This window comes from Ovis canadensis, chromosome 10, assembly GCF_042477335.2.
Source record: "Ovis canadensis isolate MfBH-ARS-UI-01 breed Bighorn chromosome 10, ARS-UI_OviCan_v2, whole genome shotgun sequence".
In the NCBI taxonomy this organism is placed as follows: domain Eukaryota; kingdom Metazoa; phylum Chordata; class Mammalia; order Artiodactyla; family Bovidae; genus Ovis; species Ovis canadensis.
The window spans coordinates 33,754,094-33,772,154 of NC_091254.1; the positions used below are offsets into that span (position 1 = coordinate 33,754,094).

General features: G+C 36.2%; 1 protein-coding gene across 2 annotated transcripts in view; it reads right to left on the reverse strand.

Annotated features, from left to right (window-relative positions):
* Positions 1 to 402: 402 nt before the first annotated feature.
* SPRYD7 (SPRY domain containing 7) overlaps positions 403 to 18,061 on the reverse strand; it is a 51,064-nt gene continuing 33,405 nt past the window's right edge. For both annotated transcript variants that reach the window (XM_069601432.1, XM_069601433.1), the window contains 4 exons: positions 13,019 to 13,135; positions 10,684 to 10,850; positions 6,394 to 6,496; positions 403 to 3,117 (listed from right to left, as the gene is read on the reverse strand). In XM_069601432.1, coding sequence (XP_069457533.1) covers positions 3,020 to 3,117; positions 6,394 to 6,496; positions 10,684 to 10,850; positions 13,019 to 13,135 — 485 coding nt within the window. In that variant the 3' untranslated portion in view covers positions 403 to 3,019. The remainder of the gene's footprint in view (positions 3,118 to 6,393; positions 6,497 to 10,683; positions 10,851 to 13,018; positions 13,136 to 18,061) is intronic.

Here is an 18,061-nt window from a genome sequence, read left to right on the forward strand (position 1 = left end):
CCAGTGAGCTGACAGCAGTTAAAAGCCAGTATTTTTTTCTGGATTTTAAGAATGTAAACTTATTATGAGATGTTCATTGTTTCACATATATGCCATTGCAAGTCGCTTGCAATGTTTACATCACTGAAAGAATAACATGGATAATAAATCACTAATTTTCAATGTGAGTATAAAAAGCTACATCAGTGTGAACAAGTGGATTTCTGTGAAAAACAGAATCAAGACAATGGACAGTTTCTTCAGCCAGGAACAAATGCAGGTTTTTTTGTGTTAAAATATAAGGATGTTTTATGTCCCATCTATGTTTATATTTAGCTATCACTGAATACTTATGCTTAAGGATATACCATACCAATGTTCTATTGTCTTCAAGAAAGGCTTTAATTTTCTTCTAGCTGAATGTAGGTTTTTAAATACACTTTATTTTTTGGAACAGTTTAGATTCACAGAAAAATTGAGACAGTAGTACAGAGTTCCCATATGTCCCCTCTTCCAATTTCCCGTTAATAACATCTTACATTTTTATGGTTCATCTATTACAAGTAATAAACATATTGATACATTATTAACTAAAGCCCATGATGTATTTAGATTTCCTTAGTTTTTACCTAATATCCTTTTCTGTTCCTGGTTCGCACATTACATTGACTTGTTTCCTTAGGCTCCCTGGGGTGTGGGTGTCTCTGATTTCCCTCGTTTTTGATGCCCATGACTGTGCACAGTACTGCTCAAGTATTTTGTAGGATGCCCCTTTATGAATCTGATGTTTTTCTCAAGGTAAGACTGAGGTTATAGGTAATTTTCCTACGAGAAATTAGATAGCTAGAGATTAAAAGCACATCTGCTGCTGCTGCTAAGTCACTTCAGTCGTGTCCGACTCTGTGCGACCCCATAGACGACAGCCCACCAGGCTTTTCCGTCCCTGGGACTCTCCAGGCAAGAATACTGAAGTGGGTTGCCATTTACTCCAAAGCATGAAAGTAAAAAGTGAAAGTTAAGTCGCTCAGTCGTGTCCGACTCTTGGCGACCCCATGGACTGCAGCCCACCAGGCTCCTCTGTCCATGGGATTTTCATCAAACTGTTGTCATGGACATAACTCATATACCAATTTTAGTACTGTATCTATTCAGTATGATTAGAGGTAGCAAAGATAGTCTTGAGAAAAGAACATGATCATTAAAAAAAAAGGTTAGCTCTTAAAAAAATAATTCGGAGGTAGGTAACATTATAAAGAATGCAAGCAGTAGTTTTATTAAATCTTTCTGAAATAACCATGTTCTTTACTAATTAAAATTACAAGGTCAGAAAGGCAAAAATACATAAATAATAAAGTTAGTTCAATTCTGTGTATCTACAGAGTTAAATCTGGGATTTATGTAAATATGTTACTCAAATATATCTATGTTTTAAAACCAATTGTTATATTTTTATCTATCAAATAATAAATATTGTGCAGGACTCTATATGTCAGCAATAGTCTTAAATCCTTAGAAAATTTATAGCAGGCAATCACTCTTGGAGAATTCTCTCCTGAGCAGTGGTTCTCAATCTTTAGCATGGATCAGAATCACCTCAAGGGCTTGTTCCTATAACAGATTCCTGGGTGCGTCCCCAGCAGTTTCTGATTCCATGGGTTTGGGGTGGGGCCTGAGTGTCCACATCTAACAAGTTGTCAGGTAAGGAAGGCTGATGCTGCTGGTCTAAGGGCCACACTATGAAAACCACTGAGCGCAGTCAACAAAGACGCTGCATTCATTACGTGTGGATGATGATGAGGCTGTTTTGCATATGTAATTTTAACCAGTTTCAGAATCTTACCAACAAGGTATGACTATCCCTTTTATAAATGGGGAACCTACATCCAGAGAAACTGAGGAAATTGCCTGAAGAGATAATGGGATCCGGTGGCAAAACACCAATTCAGGTCTCCTTTGATTCTTAAGTGATGTTTTTCTGGTATGACACACTGCTCCATGTTGATAAATGAGTGAAATGCATGCATCCTTGGCCTGGCCTATCTGCAAAGGAGACTGTCCCAAAGATACGGACAGTGATTTGTTCAGCTTTGTAGGGTACTTTTTAAAGGATTCTTCCTGAAAACTAAGCAAAGGCTCAGTCAGGGTCATGGAGAGGATTCACTTATTTCTGAACTTCTGAATAATCAAGGGCAAAGTGAATTTACAGTATAATTACAACAGGAAGAACATGTATTTAATATAGTACTGAACAGTCCTTAATTACTATTATTTTATTATTCCTTACAGAAAAATGCACATTTAAATTAAAATCCTTAAAAGAATAACCTCATTTCCATTTAAATTGAAGGCATCATACTATTCTAAATGTCTGCTGTGTACACTGTCACCAGTCAACCACCACTTACTCAGGTACTGAAGTAACACAGCATGATGGTCTTCAACAAAATGCTCCAATAATTACTACCACATTTATCTCCTTTCACAAAGAAAATTAAAAACGGCATACAAACAAAACAAGCAATTAACATTTTTAAAGTGGTACATTTTACAGTAAATAAATCGCCAAAACTGAAGTTGCCAATAATATAAATGTGTCACTTTGTTATACGCTATATTAAAAAAGACACTGAGACACAAAATTATTGGACTGCGGACTTAAAACAGTTAATGAGGTCTAAACATCAGAATGACCAAAAAACCCACCCAACTCTGTCTCTATCAATACAAATATTTTACATTAAGAAAGACTCCCTTTTAAATATCTATATACATATTCCCATTTAATACTGTTAATTAAACCCACAGTTATATTTATTTAAATAAGAGTTAAATAAACCGCCCCAAATGCTGATTTCATATCACAAAACCCAAGTACTTTAAATCACAACTTCAGGGTGGTATAGTGTATACACTGGTTCCTTAGACAATATTAACAAGCATATTTTTAAGAATATATTTTCATCTATGTGTCAGGTAAAGCTTTATTAAATGGTAAACACTTTTAACAGTGCAGAAATACAAGTTTCAAAAACAAATACATTCAGAAGATCTGCTGTTCAAATAATATCTTTTCAAAACCAGGTGGAGGAGTATGATAAAATTCACTGAACTGGCAATCCAAAATTGCACTGTCATCAACTAGAGACAGAAAAAGAAAGAAAATAAATTAGAAGCAAACACCTTAAACTGAATGAGTACATACTTATAAACTGTCTCCATAATGCCATAAAATTAACACGCACGAAGAAGAAGCACATCTGCTATCCAGGTTACAAAACACGATCCTACTGGTTAAGCCACAGTGAAGAATCAAATCTGTCAAGAACACTGAACGGAAATACATCAAAATATTATTATGATTATTTCTAGATGATGTAAATACAGGTAATTTAAGTTTTTCCTTATTTACCTACCTGTATATTCTCAATTTTATACATTACGATAAATTACTTCTTAAAAAATATTTTATTAAAAAAGGATAGATTCACAAAGAGAAGCAAAAACAATACAAAAATTCCTGGGTAACCTTCGTCCAGCTTCCTCCATTGGTAAATCTCACACAAATACAGTACAATGTCCAAACCAGGAAACTAACACTGATACAATACTGTTAGTTAGCCTGCAGGCCTTATTCAGCTTCTACATGTTTTTTTGTTTTCCTTTTTTTTTAAGCAGTACTTATCCAAGAGAAATGAATGCATATATCCACACAAAGACTTATACATGAATATTCATAGCCGCTTTATTTGTAATGGCCAAAAACTAGAAACAACCTAAATATCCAACAATAGGTGAAGGGAAAAATCAATTGTGATGTGTCCACACAATGAACTATACTACTTGGTAATAAAAATCAATGAATTCTTGGCACAGGTTACAACATGGATGAGTCTCAATTACACTGAGTAAAAGAAATCAGATTAAAAAAATACAAATTGTATGATTCTATTTATACAGTACTCTAAAAACGTAAGATCTGTAGCGACAGAAAGCAGATAGTGGCCACAAGGGGAGGGGTGGGGAGAGGTGAGCAGAATGCATGGCAAGGGGGCAGGAGGAAACTCAGGGGTGACGAACACGTTCATTATCTTGACTACAGTGATGATGTGGGTTTCACTTTATAGCTATTTGTTAAGTTGCACATATATGTTTGATACACATTACTAAATAGTTTATATTTCATTATCAATGCAGGACAAAAGTTAAGCGCTAGATGTGACATTCATGAAGTCACTAGTGATTTTTTTTTTTCCACTAGTGATTTTTAACGCAGGTTGCTGCAGTGAAGTGGTGGGAAAGGCAGCCTCAGTAGCTGAATATACAATATAAACAGAGACAAAAGCTATGTTTTAGGAAATGCAGCCATATAGAGAAGGGTAAACCCAGGCCTGGTGAGGGGCACAAGTTTAAGGGAGGGCATTTTGGAATAAGAATGATTTAGAATGTTTACAGGCATTGAAGAACGAGGTTGATGACATGAGATACAGACAAAATAACTGACAGTCAATTCCCAGGACTGGGAAGTTTGAGATCTAGACTGAGTTTTTTGAACATTAAGGGCACCACTTCCTCTAAAATGGGATGGGAAGGAGACAAGATTGGAAGAGAAAACCTTTAGGAGGTGGGGGAGGGAAGCTGGAGTTCACCATGATGGACTGTTTCTCTCTAAAGTGGAAGATGGATCTACAGAGAATGAACCGGGAATTCAAGAGTGATGAAAGTCTGGAAGGCGCAGAGATGTAAAAAACACAGAGAACTTAGATGAAGCTGGAAGTCCTAACTGTGAACAAACTTTTCTTCACTGTTACTCAGTTTTGTCTCTCCACAGGTTGAATATGAGGACTGACAGTATGGACAACTGGAAAGAATTAGGATTGGGTATAGGATAGACAGCAAAGGGTAAGGGAATTTGAATTTTATTTTTATTTTTGATCGTATCTGGCTATCAATTTCAATTTATAAAATATATTACTACAGAAACGTCACTGCATTAAAAATAATGCCAAATCAAAGAAACAATTTAGAATAAAAATCTCGTTTGCTATCTTCATTTGTGTAACTCAGTCTAAAATTTTACTGACAGTTATTTCTCAGACTAAACTATTTCAAATATTAAGCTACATTTCCATTTATTTAAGTAAACAAAGACATTACTTTTAGTATTACCAAATACTGCAAGCAAACTAACTTATATCAAGTTTAAAATACACTTTTCATGCAAAGATATGCAAAGACAAAGAAGGTAGAATTACTGAAAAGTACTATTTAGGGAAAAAGAAGATAAATGAAAACTTTAAAGCACAGGCTTTGGTTGTTATATCAAATTATTAAATATTTATATTTGCTACTGTATACTTTTCTGCCTCTCTGAACAAAGTCTGTTACTTTTCTGGTAAGTTACTATAAAAAAGTTAACAATTAGTTTTTGTTATGGCTCAAATCCTTAATTATTTAAAGTAATTTAAATGAGAAAATGTTTTGCAATCTACTAATAGCACAGGCAGAAAATCATACACTTGTTGATTTCAAGTTGATAACACAAAAAATGAAGAGAGTGATAAAGGCACTGTACTTATGTACGTTTCCTATAAAGAGAGACACCTTATTTTTTAGGGATACATATAAAATATTTTAGAATAAAATGGTATAATGTCTGGCATTTGCCTTAAAACAATCTAAGGAGGGGAGGTGAAGAACAGAGGACTGTAGGGAGGAGATGAAACCTGTCTGGCTGTTAGCTGACAATTGTTTGAAGTTAAGTAATGGGTACATGAGGGTTCATTATTCTATTCTGGCTACTTCTACATGTTTGGAATTTTCTGTAATAAAATAAAAGTAACTGAGGAGTACAGAGTCATCTCTAAGTAACCCAGTTCTTGGAGGTATACTTGCACAGAAACTATACTTACACATACATGGCTATCAAAAGCAAAACAATCAATATGAAACCATTCTAAGCCATAATTTTTCTCAGAAGAGTTTTAACTTTTAGGTGATTTTGTAAAGGTAACCAGTGTTCACTCTACATGGAATTCCCATCTCTACTTTCAAAATATTCTTTACAATTACATTTTCTGTTTGTCTAACCCTTTCTAACAACTGGCAGGAATGCCTTTTTGAAAATTCCGTCAAGTTTTTGAAACTTTCTGGAATCTAAGACTATATGATCTAAAAGGGAATATGGCTATTGCATATTTAAGAATAATCATTGTATTTAGCAAGTTTTTCTTTTGATACAAAGGAAATAAAATCTTTCCTTAGTCCCGCAAAGAGGGATTGTGATAACCTACTGAGTATACTCCATATACAAAGGTCCTTATTAATTTGTCCAGCCTTCTGAATGATAGTTACAAAGTTAAATGCCAAGCAAAAGTTAACATACATTTAATAATATTTAGAAATATTTTCGCTTACCGTAAACAACTGGATACACTGTCCCTCGTATACCTGATGCTGGACAATGCATGTTTTTTCCATTCAAATATACATTTAATTCTACATGGTCATATGTAATACCCTAGGAAGCAAAATAAATATTAAAAAGAGGGAAAATATATATGTTCCATAAAAACCTGAACAGTCAGAAAGCACTAACTGGGGAGCATGGAAACAAAAAACTAAGCAAAAGATCACAACAGATTTTTTTTTTTCCATAACAGATTTTATTAAGGGTTTACAATTTGGTAGAAATCTATTTGAACTGAGCTAAAAAAAAAAAAAAAGTAGTGGTGATTATGTGGGGAGAGGGGAAAAGTAAAATCCCATGAGTCCACATTCAAGGGGTCAAACTAAATCCTAGTATTTTATTCAGATAATCTGGGTTTTATATTTTGAATATTAAGGTGATATAAGTACTACATACTGTAAACAGAGAGACCTTTTAAACTCATATAGAAAACACTGCTTTATGTCGAATTTTATAACAAAGGGGGAAAACAGTGACGTTTTCACCGTTAGGGATTATTACCTATTATTGTTTTCAGTTGTGGTGAACTGTCTTTATACAATTTATTTTCAAAAAGAAATAATATATTTCTCTATCTTTTTACCTTGGTTTCAAATATGCGAAACGTATTACTAAGGTAAGGTGGGTATTTACAACTGCATATAACTGATAATTAGTATCAAGTGGAAAACAGAAAAACAACAGCTCAAAAGGCTTTAAAAAGACAGCAAAATAAAAATATATTACTTTGTATATTATTAATGGTACAAAATTACAATTATTATTATTGACATTCTGGAAAACAACCTGTATTATGTACCAAACACTAGACCCTTCATATTTACTTATTTAATCCTAGGTATTTTTATTATCTCCACTTTACAGATCAGGCAGCTGAAGCATAGGAGAGGTTAAATAACTTATTTGAGGTTGCACAGTTAGGAAGTGGCAGAGCTGGAATTTAAACTGATGCAGTATGGCTTTGGAAAAGTTATTCTTAATTGCCATGCAATTCAAAGCTTGTAAAGACTTTTACACTTTTAAAACTCTCTTTAAAACTCTGTACAGTTATTTACTAGCTAAAGACGGAGAGTTTTCCTTTCAAGAATGACAGCAGAGACCTTTCAATAGAGAAATCATCATAGATCAAGAAGCAACCACTTGAAGGATTTCTGACTGTGGATAAATTATATGAACCTAAAAGCTTTTATAGACAGAAAAAGACCTTACAGATGATCTAGTCTTAAATCCTTCACTTTCCAGTTAAGACAGCAAAGGCCCAGATAAGTCAACATGTTAAGTGCTATAAAAGATTCTCCTCAAATCTTAGCAAAGCCAGGGTTAGACTAAACACTGAGAAAGATAAACAAAACTGCTTTTGCTTTATTACATATTTGCTTTAAATACGTAAATAATACTTTAAATACTAAATACTTTAAATACTTTAAATAATACTTTAAATGCTTTAAATAATAAAGTGATTGCCAGGATTTGCTTTTTAGTGAAGAAACCTGTTTCATTTTAAAAACATGATTACATAAAAAGCAGCATGTAACCCTCTTTACAGGAAATCCAGCAGTTCAGACTAACAGGTATGATCTGGGCACCTTCCCCACCTGGTGGCAGCATAACCTACTGCAAGTTCTCAACCCCACCCTCCAGTATCAATACCCCACGAGTGAGTGAGTGAAAGTCACTCCGTTGTGTGTGACCCTTTGCAACCCCAAATGGACTATACAGTCCATGGAATTCTCCAGGCCAGAATACTGGAGTGGGTAGCCTTTCCCTTCTCCAGGGGACAATACCCACTACCCAGTATCAAAGATCCCCTGGAGAAGGAGATTGCAACAAGCTCCAGTAGTCTTGGCTGGAAAATCCCATGGACAGAGGAGCCTGGCGGACTACAGTCCACGGGGTCGCAAAGAGTCGGACACGACTGAGCGACTAAACAACAAAAATACCAAGGAAAGACATGAGGAAGGATGTGAGAAACCACACCGCGGGATCTTAGTTCTCGGACCAGGGCTGAACTGGTGCCCCCTGCAGTGGAAACACAGAGTTCTAACCATTGGACTACCAGGGAATTCCCTTAATCTGCCCTTTGTTCTAGACAGTAAGTTTGATTCTTTCATAATTTATGATACCAAAAACCCGATGTGTTCTAAGGATTTATCAATAATTATTTGCAGGTTTGGTGAACAGACTCTGAAATTAGACTGTAATCTTGGGGTCACTCTGAATAAGCTATTACTTAACTTCTGGTCTGTAAAATGATAATAATAGTACCACCCATTTCACCTTCTCTGAAATTAAACTGAAAACTGTAATTTTAAAATGTAACCTGTACTTTTCAAAACTATATACAAAAGGTAAAAGTAAGCATAAGCTGTCTCAGGTGTGCCTCCTTGGTGCTGCAGTAGGCCCTGCTGATCCTGTATGGTTATTACAGAAACACAATCATTTGGTTGGATATTGAAAGCTTGTGCTTCTTAATTTCTCCTCAGAGAATGGTATATGACCGACATTCTACACATATGGAATGTTTCGACTGTCTTATAATTCATTCCAGCTTTCCTATGCTGTTGTCAGCAATTCAGTGAAATTTGTTTGCAAGCGTCTGAACTAGGAAGATACAGCCATTAGCGTGGGATGGTGCTTTACTTCTCAGGATTCTGCTTGTCTCTCATCTTTTTGAGCCCTCCTTTTATCAAAATGGGCATAAAAACTCAAAGTCTAATTTAACAATGCTGACAGACTAAAAATGACATCCTTAAATCTGTCGATATGAGGAACGAGACAGGAAGGAAAGAATAACAGTACAAGTCAGTACATCAACAAAGAAAAACTTTTGTTACTGATTATCCTTTCTTCTTTTTTCTGGTCTCACCATGCGGTACATGGGATCTTAGCTCCCTGACCAAGGATGGAACCCGGGCCCTCTGCAGTGGAAGCACGGAGTCCTAACCACCGGGGAGTTACCCGGACTATCCTTTATGTTTGAATTTCATTTTTTAGTATAAGCAGGCTGACAGCATCAACTTGACTTCAAGATTCTCTTTCATGAAATAACCCCTTGAATAGACTGTTCCACATTACGGGCATCTGGCAATGATCTATAAACACAGAACCAACTATTTAAAAGGAAGAACAAGGAAAAGCAGATTTTAAAAATGGTTTATGTCTTTGGTTTCCTTGTTTTCTTTAGTTAATTTGGGGGAAAAAAACCCACTTTCTATAATTTACCTATTTAAAAACTGTTCTTCATAATTTTTTTTAAACTGAAGAGAAGAAAGATCAGACCATAGTCAAAAGCTTTCATTTCCTCATTATTTTTCAACTTCTTCCAAATAGTGTATACTTCTTTAATTCAGTAACCTGGATTTACCTTGTCTGTTATCTAATTATTAGAAAATCTCATTCTTTAGATTCCTTTCAATTTGCTACAAAAGCAAGGAACCCAAGGCTCTGGGTATAAGGACCCTCTGGCTAAAAGAGACCCAAGAACCCTATTCTCAACAGCTAATGGCCTGAATTCAATGTATAAGGTGCTTGGAAAACACTGTGAGAGGAAGTATCTGAAAAAGACAGAAAGGGATCTCTGGATTACATTTTCAATAGGATGGCTCTGGCAAAGACTTGAATATATCTAGTTGGGAATAAAAACCGAGAAGCCTTCATAATATGTAACTCCTTTTATCCCCTGCTTTCCAAAAAAAAAAACTTTTCCATAATCAAGCCTTAGGATTTTGAGCCAGTTCTTGAAAGAGTTCTCAAAGTGAAGAAGTTTAAGCAGGTTAAGTTTAACAAGGACCAACACTCCTGATAAAAATGCTGTAATTCTTTAACAGAAGTCTGTAACAAATTAAGTAATAAATGTCTTCTCTAAGAGATCTCCAGCTGCAAAAATACCTAATCTTTTCTAACGTAAGGGTCAGCGTTCTTTTAAAATTGTGGGCCAAGGTTTCTTTTAAGTGACAGTGGCAGGAGATGTTGACTGGCAGCCAACCAGTCATAAACTCTCCTAAATGGAAATAAGGGTTCGTGGTGATTTTCCTGGCCAGTGAGCTCTAGAAAGAAGGCAGTTATGTAAGACAGCAGCATCGACGTCAAGGGCTCTCTTTGGAAAACCAACTACCTCATTAGATCCAATCCCGGTGCTCTGGAATTTGGACCACAAACTCCCAGGCACAACTAGAAATACTAAAAGCAGCTCAAGTTGAATAACTCACAGTGGAAAGCAAGTCCACAAGGAAACTTACCACCACATCTCCCTCCTGTGGAAGGCTGTTTGCTGGCAGCCTGTTTTTCTCCTCGTTGTTGTGGTATAGGGCTCCATCATTTCTCATCACCAGACTGTGTACATCTCGGCCAAGGGGGATCTGATTCAAGTTAACTTTCTGAGTTGCAACGCCAATACCCCAGATTCCTAAAAAATATAATAATTTAAATGCTCCCCAAATCTGAAGAATACAAATAAGAAAGTTGTTTTAAAAGAGAGTGTAAATTGTTTATAAAGAAAGTGGCATATTATCACTAAATTATTTTTTGTTAATCTTAAAAAAAATTTTTTTTAAGTAGTTTGCAAATGATGTGCTACATCTCTGCAGATGTAGGTACAGCCTGGGAGATAAGAGTGGGCCCTGGAGCTGTACTGCCTGGTTTAAATCCTGCCTGTGCTATGTCATCTTGGGCAAGTTACGTAACCTCTGTTTCCTCATCTGTGAACTATGGAGTCTAACCGAACTCACCTCTTAAAGTTATCAGAAGATACAGCAAGATTATCCAAGTAAAATAACTGGAACACTGTATTTTTTTTTTAATGGATAAATAAAGCACAGAGGAAGTATTTTTAAAAGATGCTAGCTACTGTCATTACTATTATTATTATTCTTCCCCCCAAATATTACTAAAAAGCCACACATTGAATTTAAATAGCCTCGGGTTCTATTTCAAGCACCACCTCTGAGAAGCAGGAAATGACTTCTTTAGTTTTTGCATCTGTAATATGTGACCAATAATGTATGACCTGATCAATACTATGGAGAGGAGAAAATTAATGATAAAATGTAAAATCATCTTCTTATCCAATACCTTAAGTCCATGAGTTTAAAACCGTTTGGTCTAAGTTGACTTTTTAAAGAGACCAGCTCTCTTCTTCATCAGTCTAACAGAATATGTACAGCTCCTGATTATATCTCAAACTGTTTCCTTCTCAGTTTTTATCAAAATCAGGGGAAATTCTAAAGAATGCTTGAAGACCACGTTGTCAATCAATTTTCCTGGATTGAGTGAGGCCATCAGAAAACTCCATGTCTGGACTTCCCTGTCTTGGCCTCCTAAATAATTTGATAATTTATCCTCCAAGGCGAGACAAGAGTGCCAGCAGGGGATGATACTAATCTCATGTGACAACAGCTCTAGGCAGGGTTACAGCGTCCTCTTCCTCCTGAAGAACCGTGCACGGTGACACCCGTTGGCACACTGCCTGAAGCTTGCATTGAGGGATCAATGCCTCAAACTCCAACAATACACTTATTCTAGAAATATCTTTGAGGATAGCATCCTTTACAGAAAACCCACAAAGAAATCTGTATTACATTTAAGGCTCAAGGAAATATTCACTTCTCTTGAGAAAAGGTATGTTATACTTGAGAAAATTACGGTAACCAGAGACATTTTGCAGCCAGTGAGTTAACTTACAAAAGAATGGAATGGAGGACAGATTTATATTTATTTTACACACTTAAGAAAAATTAGTATTTAAAACAATTTAAAAAACAAGTCCCAGAGGGATATTTTATGTCTTTCATGTAAGAGCAGAATTAATTTACTCCACTCTAGTTTCCCTGTTCTGTACCTATATTACTCATGCCATATTTTACTACAAGTTTCTTTCTAATAAAGCCTGAAAAAAATTTCCCCATATTCAAAACTGCCACAAGTTAACTAATAATAACTATTATAATACTCATGTAGAACTGCCATACAAGTCAAGAAACTTCATAATTAAAAATTTTTTAATTTTAATTGAAGTATAATTGATTTACAGTATTGTATTAGTTTCAGGTGTACATATTCAAAAAATTTTAAAGAGACTTTAGACTTCTACCAAGATTCTAAATCTGCCAATCGCTTCAGAAGACACTGAATCAGGGAATCTTAACAAGAGTTAAGGGAAAAACTCAGGATCTTAAGATTAATTTTATCTTAAGATAAAACAGCAAGAGTCTACACCTTACACGCTTGACCAAACGAAATGGTTCACCTAGCTCCTGCTAATCATTAACCATATTAATAACAATGCCTGTGTGTTAAACGGAACCAGTACATACTGCTGTTAAAACACTTTCATACATACAGCTCCTATGAAGCGGGAAAGGCGGCTCCTGTAATCCATTTTATAGATGAGAAAACTGAACTTAATATAACTAAATTAACTAATGAAACCAGGATCTCACAAGAAGATGTGAGTGAAAAAGGTCTCTAAGTAAGAGTTCAGTGTTTTTTTTCTTAATTACCTCATTAATCTTTTCCATATATTGAAGATTCCTCCTCACATTCAGACTACTAACAGTCAAGTACCGTTATACCAACCTGTGGATTGGATTTTGAATTCAAAGTAGCTTTTGTTTTGATGTAAAGGTGCACTGGCTAAACAACCTCCTGTTCCACATATTCGTCTTCCATTTTTTACAATGACAACGTCAGTTCCTAAACAAAAAATACAGACACTGTGTAAAGTTTTGTATTCTCTTACCCAACAATCAAGGTTAAGTTTTTAAAAATATTTACTGATTTACTGTTTACTTATTTGGCTGTGTTGAGTCTTGGCTGTGGCACAACAGATCTTCATTGAGTCATGTGGGATGTTTCACTGCAGGCCACAAACTCTCTCGTTGCAGCCCATGGACTTAGTTGTTCCACAGCATGTGGGATCTTAGTTCCCTGACCAGGGATGGAACCTGTGTTCCCTGCATTGCAGGGTGGGCTCCTAACCCCTGGACAGCTAAGGAAGTCCCTCAAGGTTAATTTCTATTTCACTTTTAACTCTTAGTCTCCAAAAAATAGGAAGACTATATATACTCTGAAATATGAAATAATGATAAATTGAAATAATGATAAATTTAAAATATTTAATTCACTTTTTTTTCTGGGAGAACATTTATATTTAATATTAATTTGAGGCTAGGAATTTGTTTAATTAGACAGCTTCAAATCAACAGTAATTTTGAATTATACTGAATTTTTAAAATATACATACTGAATATTTTAAACACTTTTAAGGTAGAAGTAGATTTGTTTTTGTTTTTGGCTGTGCTGTGCGGCTTGTGGGATCTCAGTTCCCTGAACCCTGGGTCCACCTCAGTGAAAGCCCACAATCCTAACCACTAGGCTACCAGGGAACTCCCTGAAGTAGACTTTCTTCCATTTTAGCCAGTGAATCAATTTGATGACTTCATAAATCTCTTAATTTAAATAAAACAGAAACACTAAAAGAAGCTGGGAAATTAGTACAATTTTCAGTTCAATCCAAACAAAACAACTTGGTAAAAGCTGAATGAACATATGTACAAGGTCTTATGCAAGTGCACTGGTCAAGTAAGAACTGAAGAGTAATGAACCATGGAAAGAAACATACATCCATGTTCTTGAGATAGCTGACGTGGAAAAATGCCAATTTTAGGATCTTAAAAATATCTGTAAGATCGCTGCTGTTAATCACATTGAAAAGATGTAAACAAGGTTTCAACATCATTAAATGCATTTTATTCTCATGGAAAATCTTAGCTTAGTTCAAATAACATTTGATAGATGAGAGTAAGAAAAACAATCTCTTGATCATGTGACTCCAATACCAATTCTTTTCCAAACACTGATTTAGGAAACCATAGCAGAGAACATAAAGAAATTTAACAAAATGCTTATCTGTTAAGAAATATCCCATAACTATCCCATGACAGACTCCCAAGATCTGTAATCAGTATAACTTTTCTGCTAGTAAGTTAATAAACCAAGCAGATCTGGCTAGGGGAACTGTAGGGAATCCCTCTTTCCAGAGGGGGCAAAATAAAATTAGAAAATAGTAACAAATGTACTAACAGAGGCAGGTCTCTCAACTCACTGTTGAATTGATACTTGAACAAAAAATTATTTGGGACAAATACACATGAGAAATACCAAATTTTCAAGACTTTACCACAATTCTAAGTGGGCTGATTAAAGACACTCTTATAGAAGGTGAAACTAAGATCCTTTGTATTGCACTATGTGCCTGCTCAGTCCCAGGGACTGTAGCCCATCAGATTCCTTTGTCCATATAATTTTCCAAACAAGAATAATGGAATGGGTGGCTACTTCCACCTCCAGGGGATCCTCCCAACCCAGGGACTGAACCTGCTTGTCCTGGGTTTCCTGCATTGTAACTGGATTCTTTACCCACTGAGCCATCGGGGAAGCCCACAAGATCCTATTATATGATTATTAAAAATTCATTAGCATCCTTTTTTTTCTAATTACAAAATGCTAAACTGCAAATTCTGGGAAAGTGTCTTTATACATAATTTATATCTAGCTGCCTCACAGATCTCCAGCAGTTGGCTGGTGAGCAACCGGGGCCCAGCTCCTCCTTAATAGCAAAGACCATGGACTGCTTGGCATCCAGCAGACGCCCGACAAATAACTGATACGGAAATGAATGAATATGCTCTGCTAAGTACTTGTCGTGGACATGCAGCATCTGTTTTCTCTTTCCCAACGAACTTCTCTCTGGAGATCAAAACAGTTCCAAGGAAGCTGACTCAATCTCTGGCTGCAGGGGTACAGCTTTGACCTGAGTTAAGTCAATCAGTGCATTCCACACTTCTTGGCCACAGTGACTGAGTGAAAAACGGTTATGCGACCTAAGCCACTACCATCAGAGATAGTCTCAAGACTTTTGCAGAGAGAATGAAGGGATAAAGATTCTCTTGCTCTTGCTGGATTCGAATGAGGACGCCTATAGTACAGCGAGAGGCTGTAAGCTGTCGGGGACGCCAGCCTTCAGGAATAAGCCACAGCTGACGGGGGAAAGAGAGAAAAGGAGCCCAGTCCTTGGCAGCATTGCGTCTTTTCTGAAGCTAGTGCTGCGTTTTACTTTTTAAATTTACACAAACCGATTAATTTCCTTCATTTTTCAACAATTTTTGAGTTGTAGGTTTTACTGCTTGTAACTGAAAGCACCCTAAGTGAAAAAACATTTCAAGAATTATGAAAATACATGGTATTTTTTTAAACCCAGCAATACTCTATGGTTCTTACATGTTAACTCTGAGTTGAACCCAAACAACCAAATCTGAATATGCTATTATGTTCTTATCTCAATATCATTTCTTATCTCCAAGGGATTCTGCCAGGTACTGAGATGTTTTATACATAAAGAGGGGTATATTCAGAGAACATTCTACAGGGCTTGTGAATCATTAGGGAACTATTTCAAGCCTATTCTATTTCTCTTTTTTAAGTACAAAGCTATCCTATATTTGGATCTATGTAATTTGTACAGTTTTATTATCAAGATTGCTTAAATACTCAAGGCAAATTTGAGTACAGTCAGAAAATATATAAACATAGCCAAAGAGTATTTTTTAAAAAAGCATTAAACATTTCTAAATGAATAACATCCCTTTCAAGGAAGCTACCTTGGAAGACATTCATTTCTAAAAAGTATTAGTCACTCAGTCGTGTCCAACTCTTTCTAACCCCACAGACTGTAGCCCACAATCCTCCTCTGTCCTTCGGATTCTTGCGGCAAGAATATTGGAGTGGGCTGCCATTCCCTTCTCCAGGGGATCTTCCTGACCCAGGGATCAAACACGGGTCTCCCACACTGCAGGCAGATTCTTTATCACCCAAGCCACCAGGGACGTTCTATATTTCTAAAAAACCAAATCACAATTAAATATGGAGGTTGTGGTACAAAAGAAGATATTTATAAAACTACACCACAGAAAATCCCAAGAGGAATTCCAAATCACTTTAGGTGATGTAGCATTACCAATATAAGTCACAACTTTGAAAGAGACAACACTTATTTGCATATGAAATGCAGAGACTTTAAAAAAAAAGGCAATCATATTAACCTTTCACATATCCAAATACATGCATATTCACTCAGTGGGCTTCCCATATTTCAATTTAAGATTAATTCATGCTTGAAACCTATTCCTAACTTGGTAAGCCTCTCCTCTTAAATTGTTTTCTAAAATCAGGCTTTTTCTGTGATTGAAGAATTTGAAGTTTTTGGAAGACAGGTTAAGAAAAAGTTTCCACGCAGGAAGAAAATCAGGGGATGACGTTACTCTACTGAAAGATGCGGGGCAGCTTTGGAAAAAGGAGAACATAGTGGAAAGAGTACCAGTGACCAGCTCTCCGTGCAGAAGAGACCAGAGAAAACAAATACTTTAAAGACTGTAGTAATTCAGGAGTTTGGCAGTAGAGACAGAAAGAACTAAAGCTGATCATAACCTCCAGAAACTGTGTGTGGTTTTCCTTTACTGTGTTCCTAGCATATAAAACAATGCCTGCCATCTGACAGTCACTCAATAAATATCAGCTGAGTGAATGAATACATGAAATGGAAACATTTCCTGAGGGAAATCACAGAATTTGAACCTCTGTCTATAAGTGATGATGAATAAGAAATAATTCAAGGAGATATACGTACACCTACATACATATTGGACTTCCCTGGTGGCTCAGATGGTAAAGCGTCTGTCTACAATGTGAGAGACCTGGGTTCTATCCCTGGGTTGGGAAGATTCCCTGGTGAAGGAAATGGCAAGCCACTCCAGTACTTCTTGCCTTGAAAATCCCATGGATGGAGGAGCTTGGTGCAGGCTACTATCCATGGGGTTGCAAAGAGTCTGGCACAACTGAGTGACTTCACTACATACATATTTATGCACTGGGGTTCTATATTACACTGGGGAGATCTAAGAATGAAAAGTAAAAACCCGCATACAAAGTGGTAAACAATTATCACATTTGTTATTTAGTACATGCTATAGAAATGTGAAAAAAAGAAAAATATAATGAGCAGAGTGTTTTCAGAGTATAAAGAATCTGGGCAGGAGAGGGTTTTGCTACAAATATTTAAAAATTCCCTTTGTTACTTCAAGGCACTGTCCTTTAGTTAAAGAGAGATATGGGAAAAACTAAAAGTGCAGATGTATATTTAAAAGAGAATTATTCGGCAAAAAGACAGTACTCTGAAATAATTACAGTGGGAAATGGCATCTCCTAGAACCACACTCCAGAAGCATGAAACTACATGGGACAAGCCTAAGAAAGAAATAATAAGGTGGCGAGAGGCTATAGAGGGGAAGAGGAGAATGTTATAGGAGGAGAAGCTATAGGCTCATTTGAAATTGAAAGGAAAAACCATAGATGGGAAGAAGCAACACGCTATTTCTGCAATAGCCTGACCTGCTAGGAAGAAGCCAGCCAGGTGAAATTACACCACCTCTAAGCATGACTCAGGAGGAGCCGCACAAGGGGAGGTTTTTGTTGAAATGACATGTCCTGAGCTAAGCTGTGACTTTAGGCTTTTGCAACTTGCCTTGTCTTGACTTTAGGAGGTGAGAGCAAACAACCGATAAT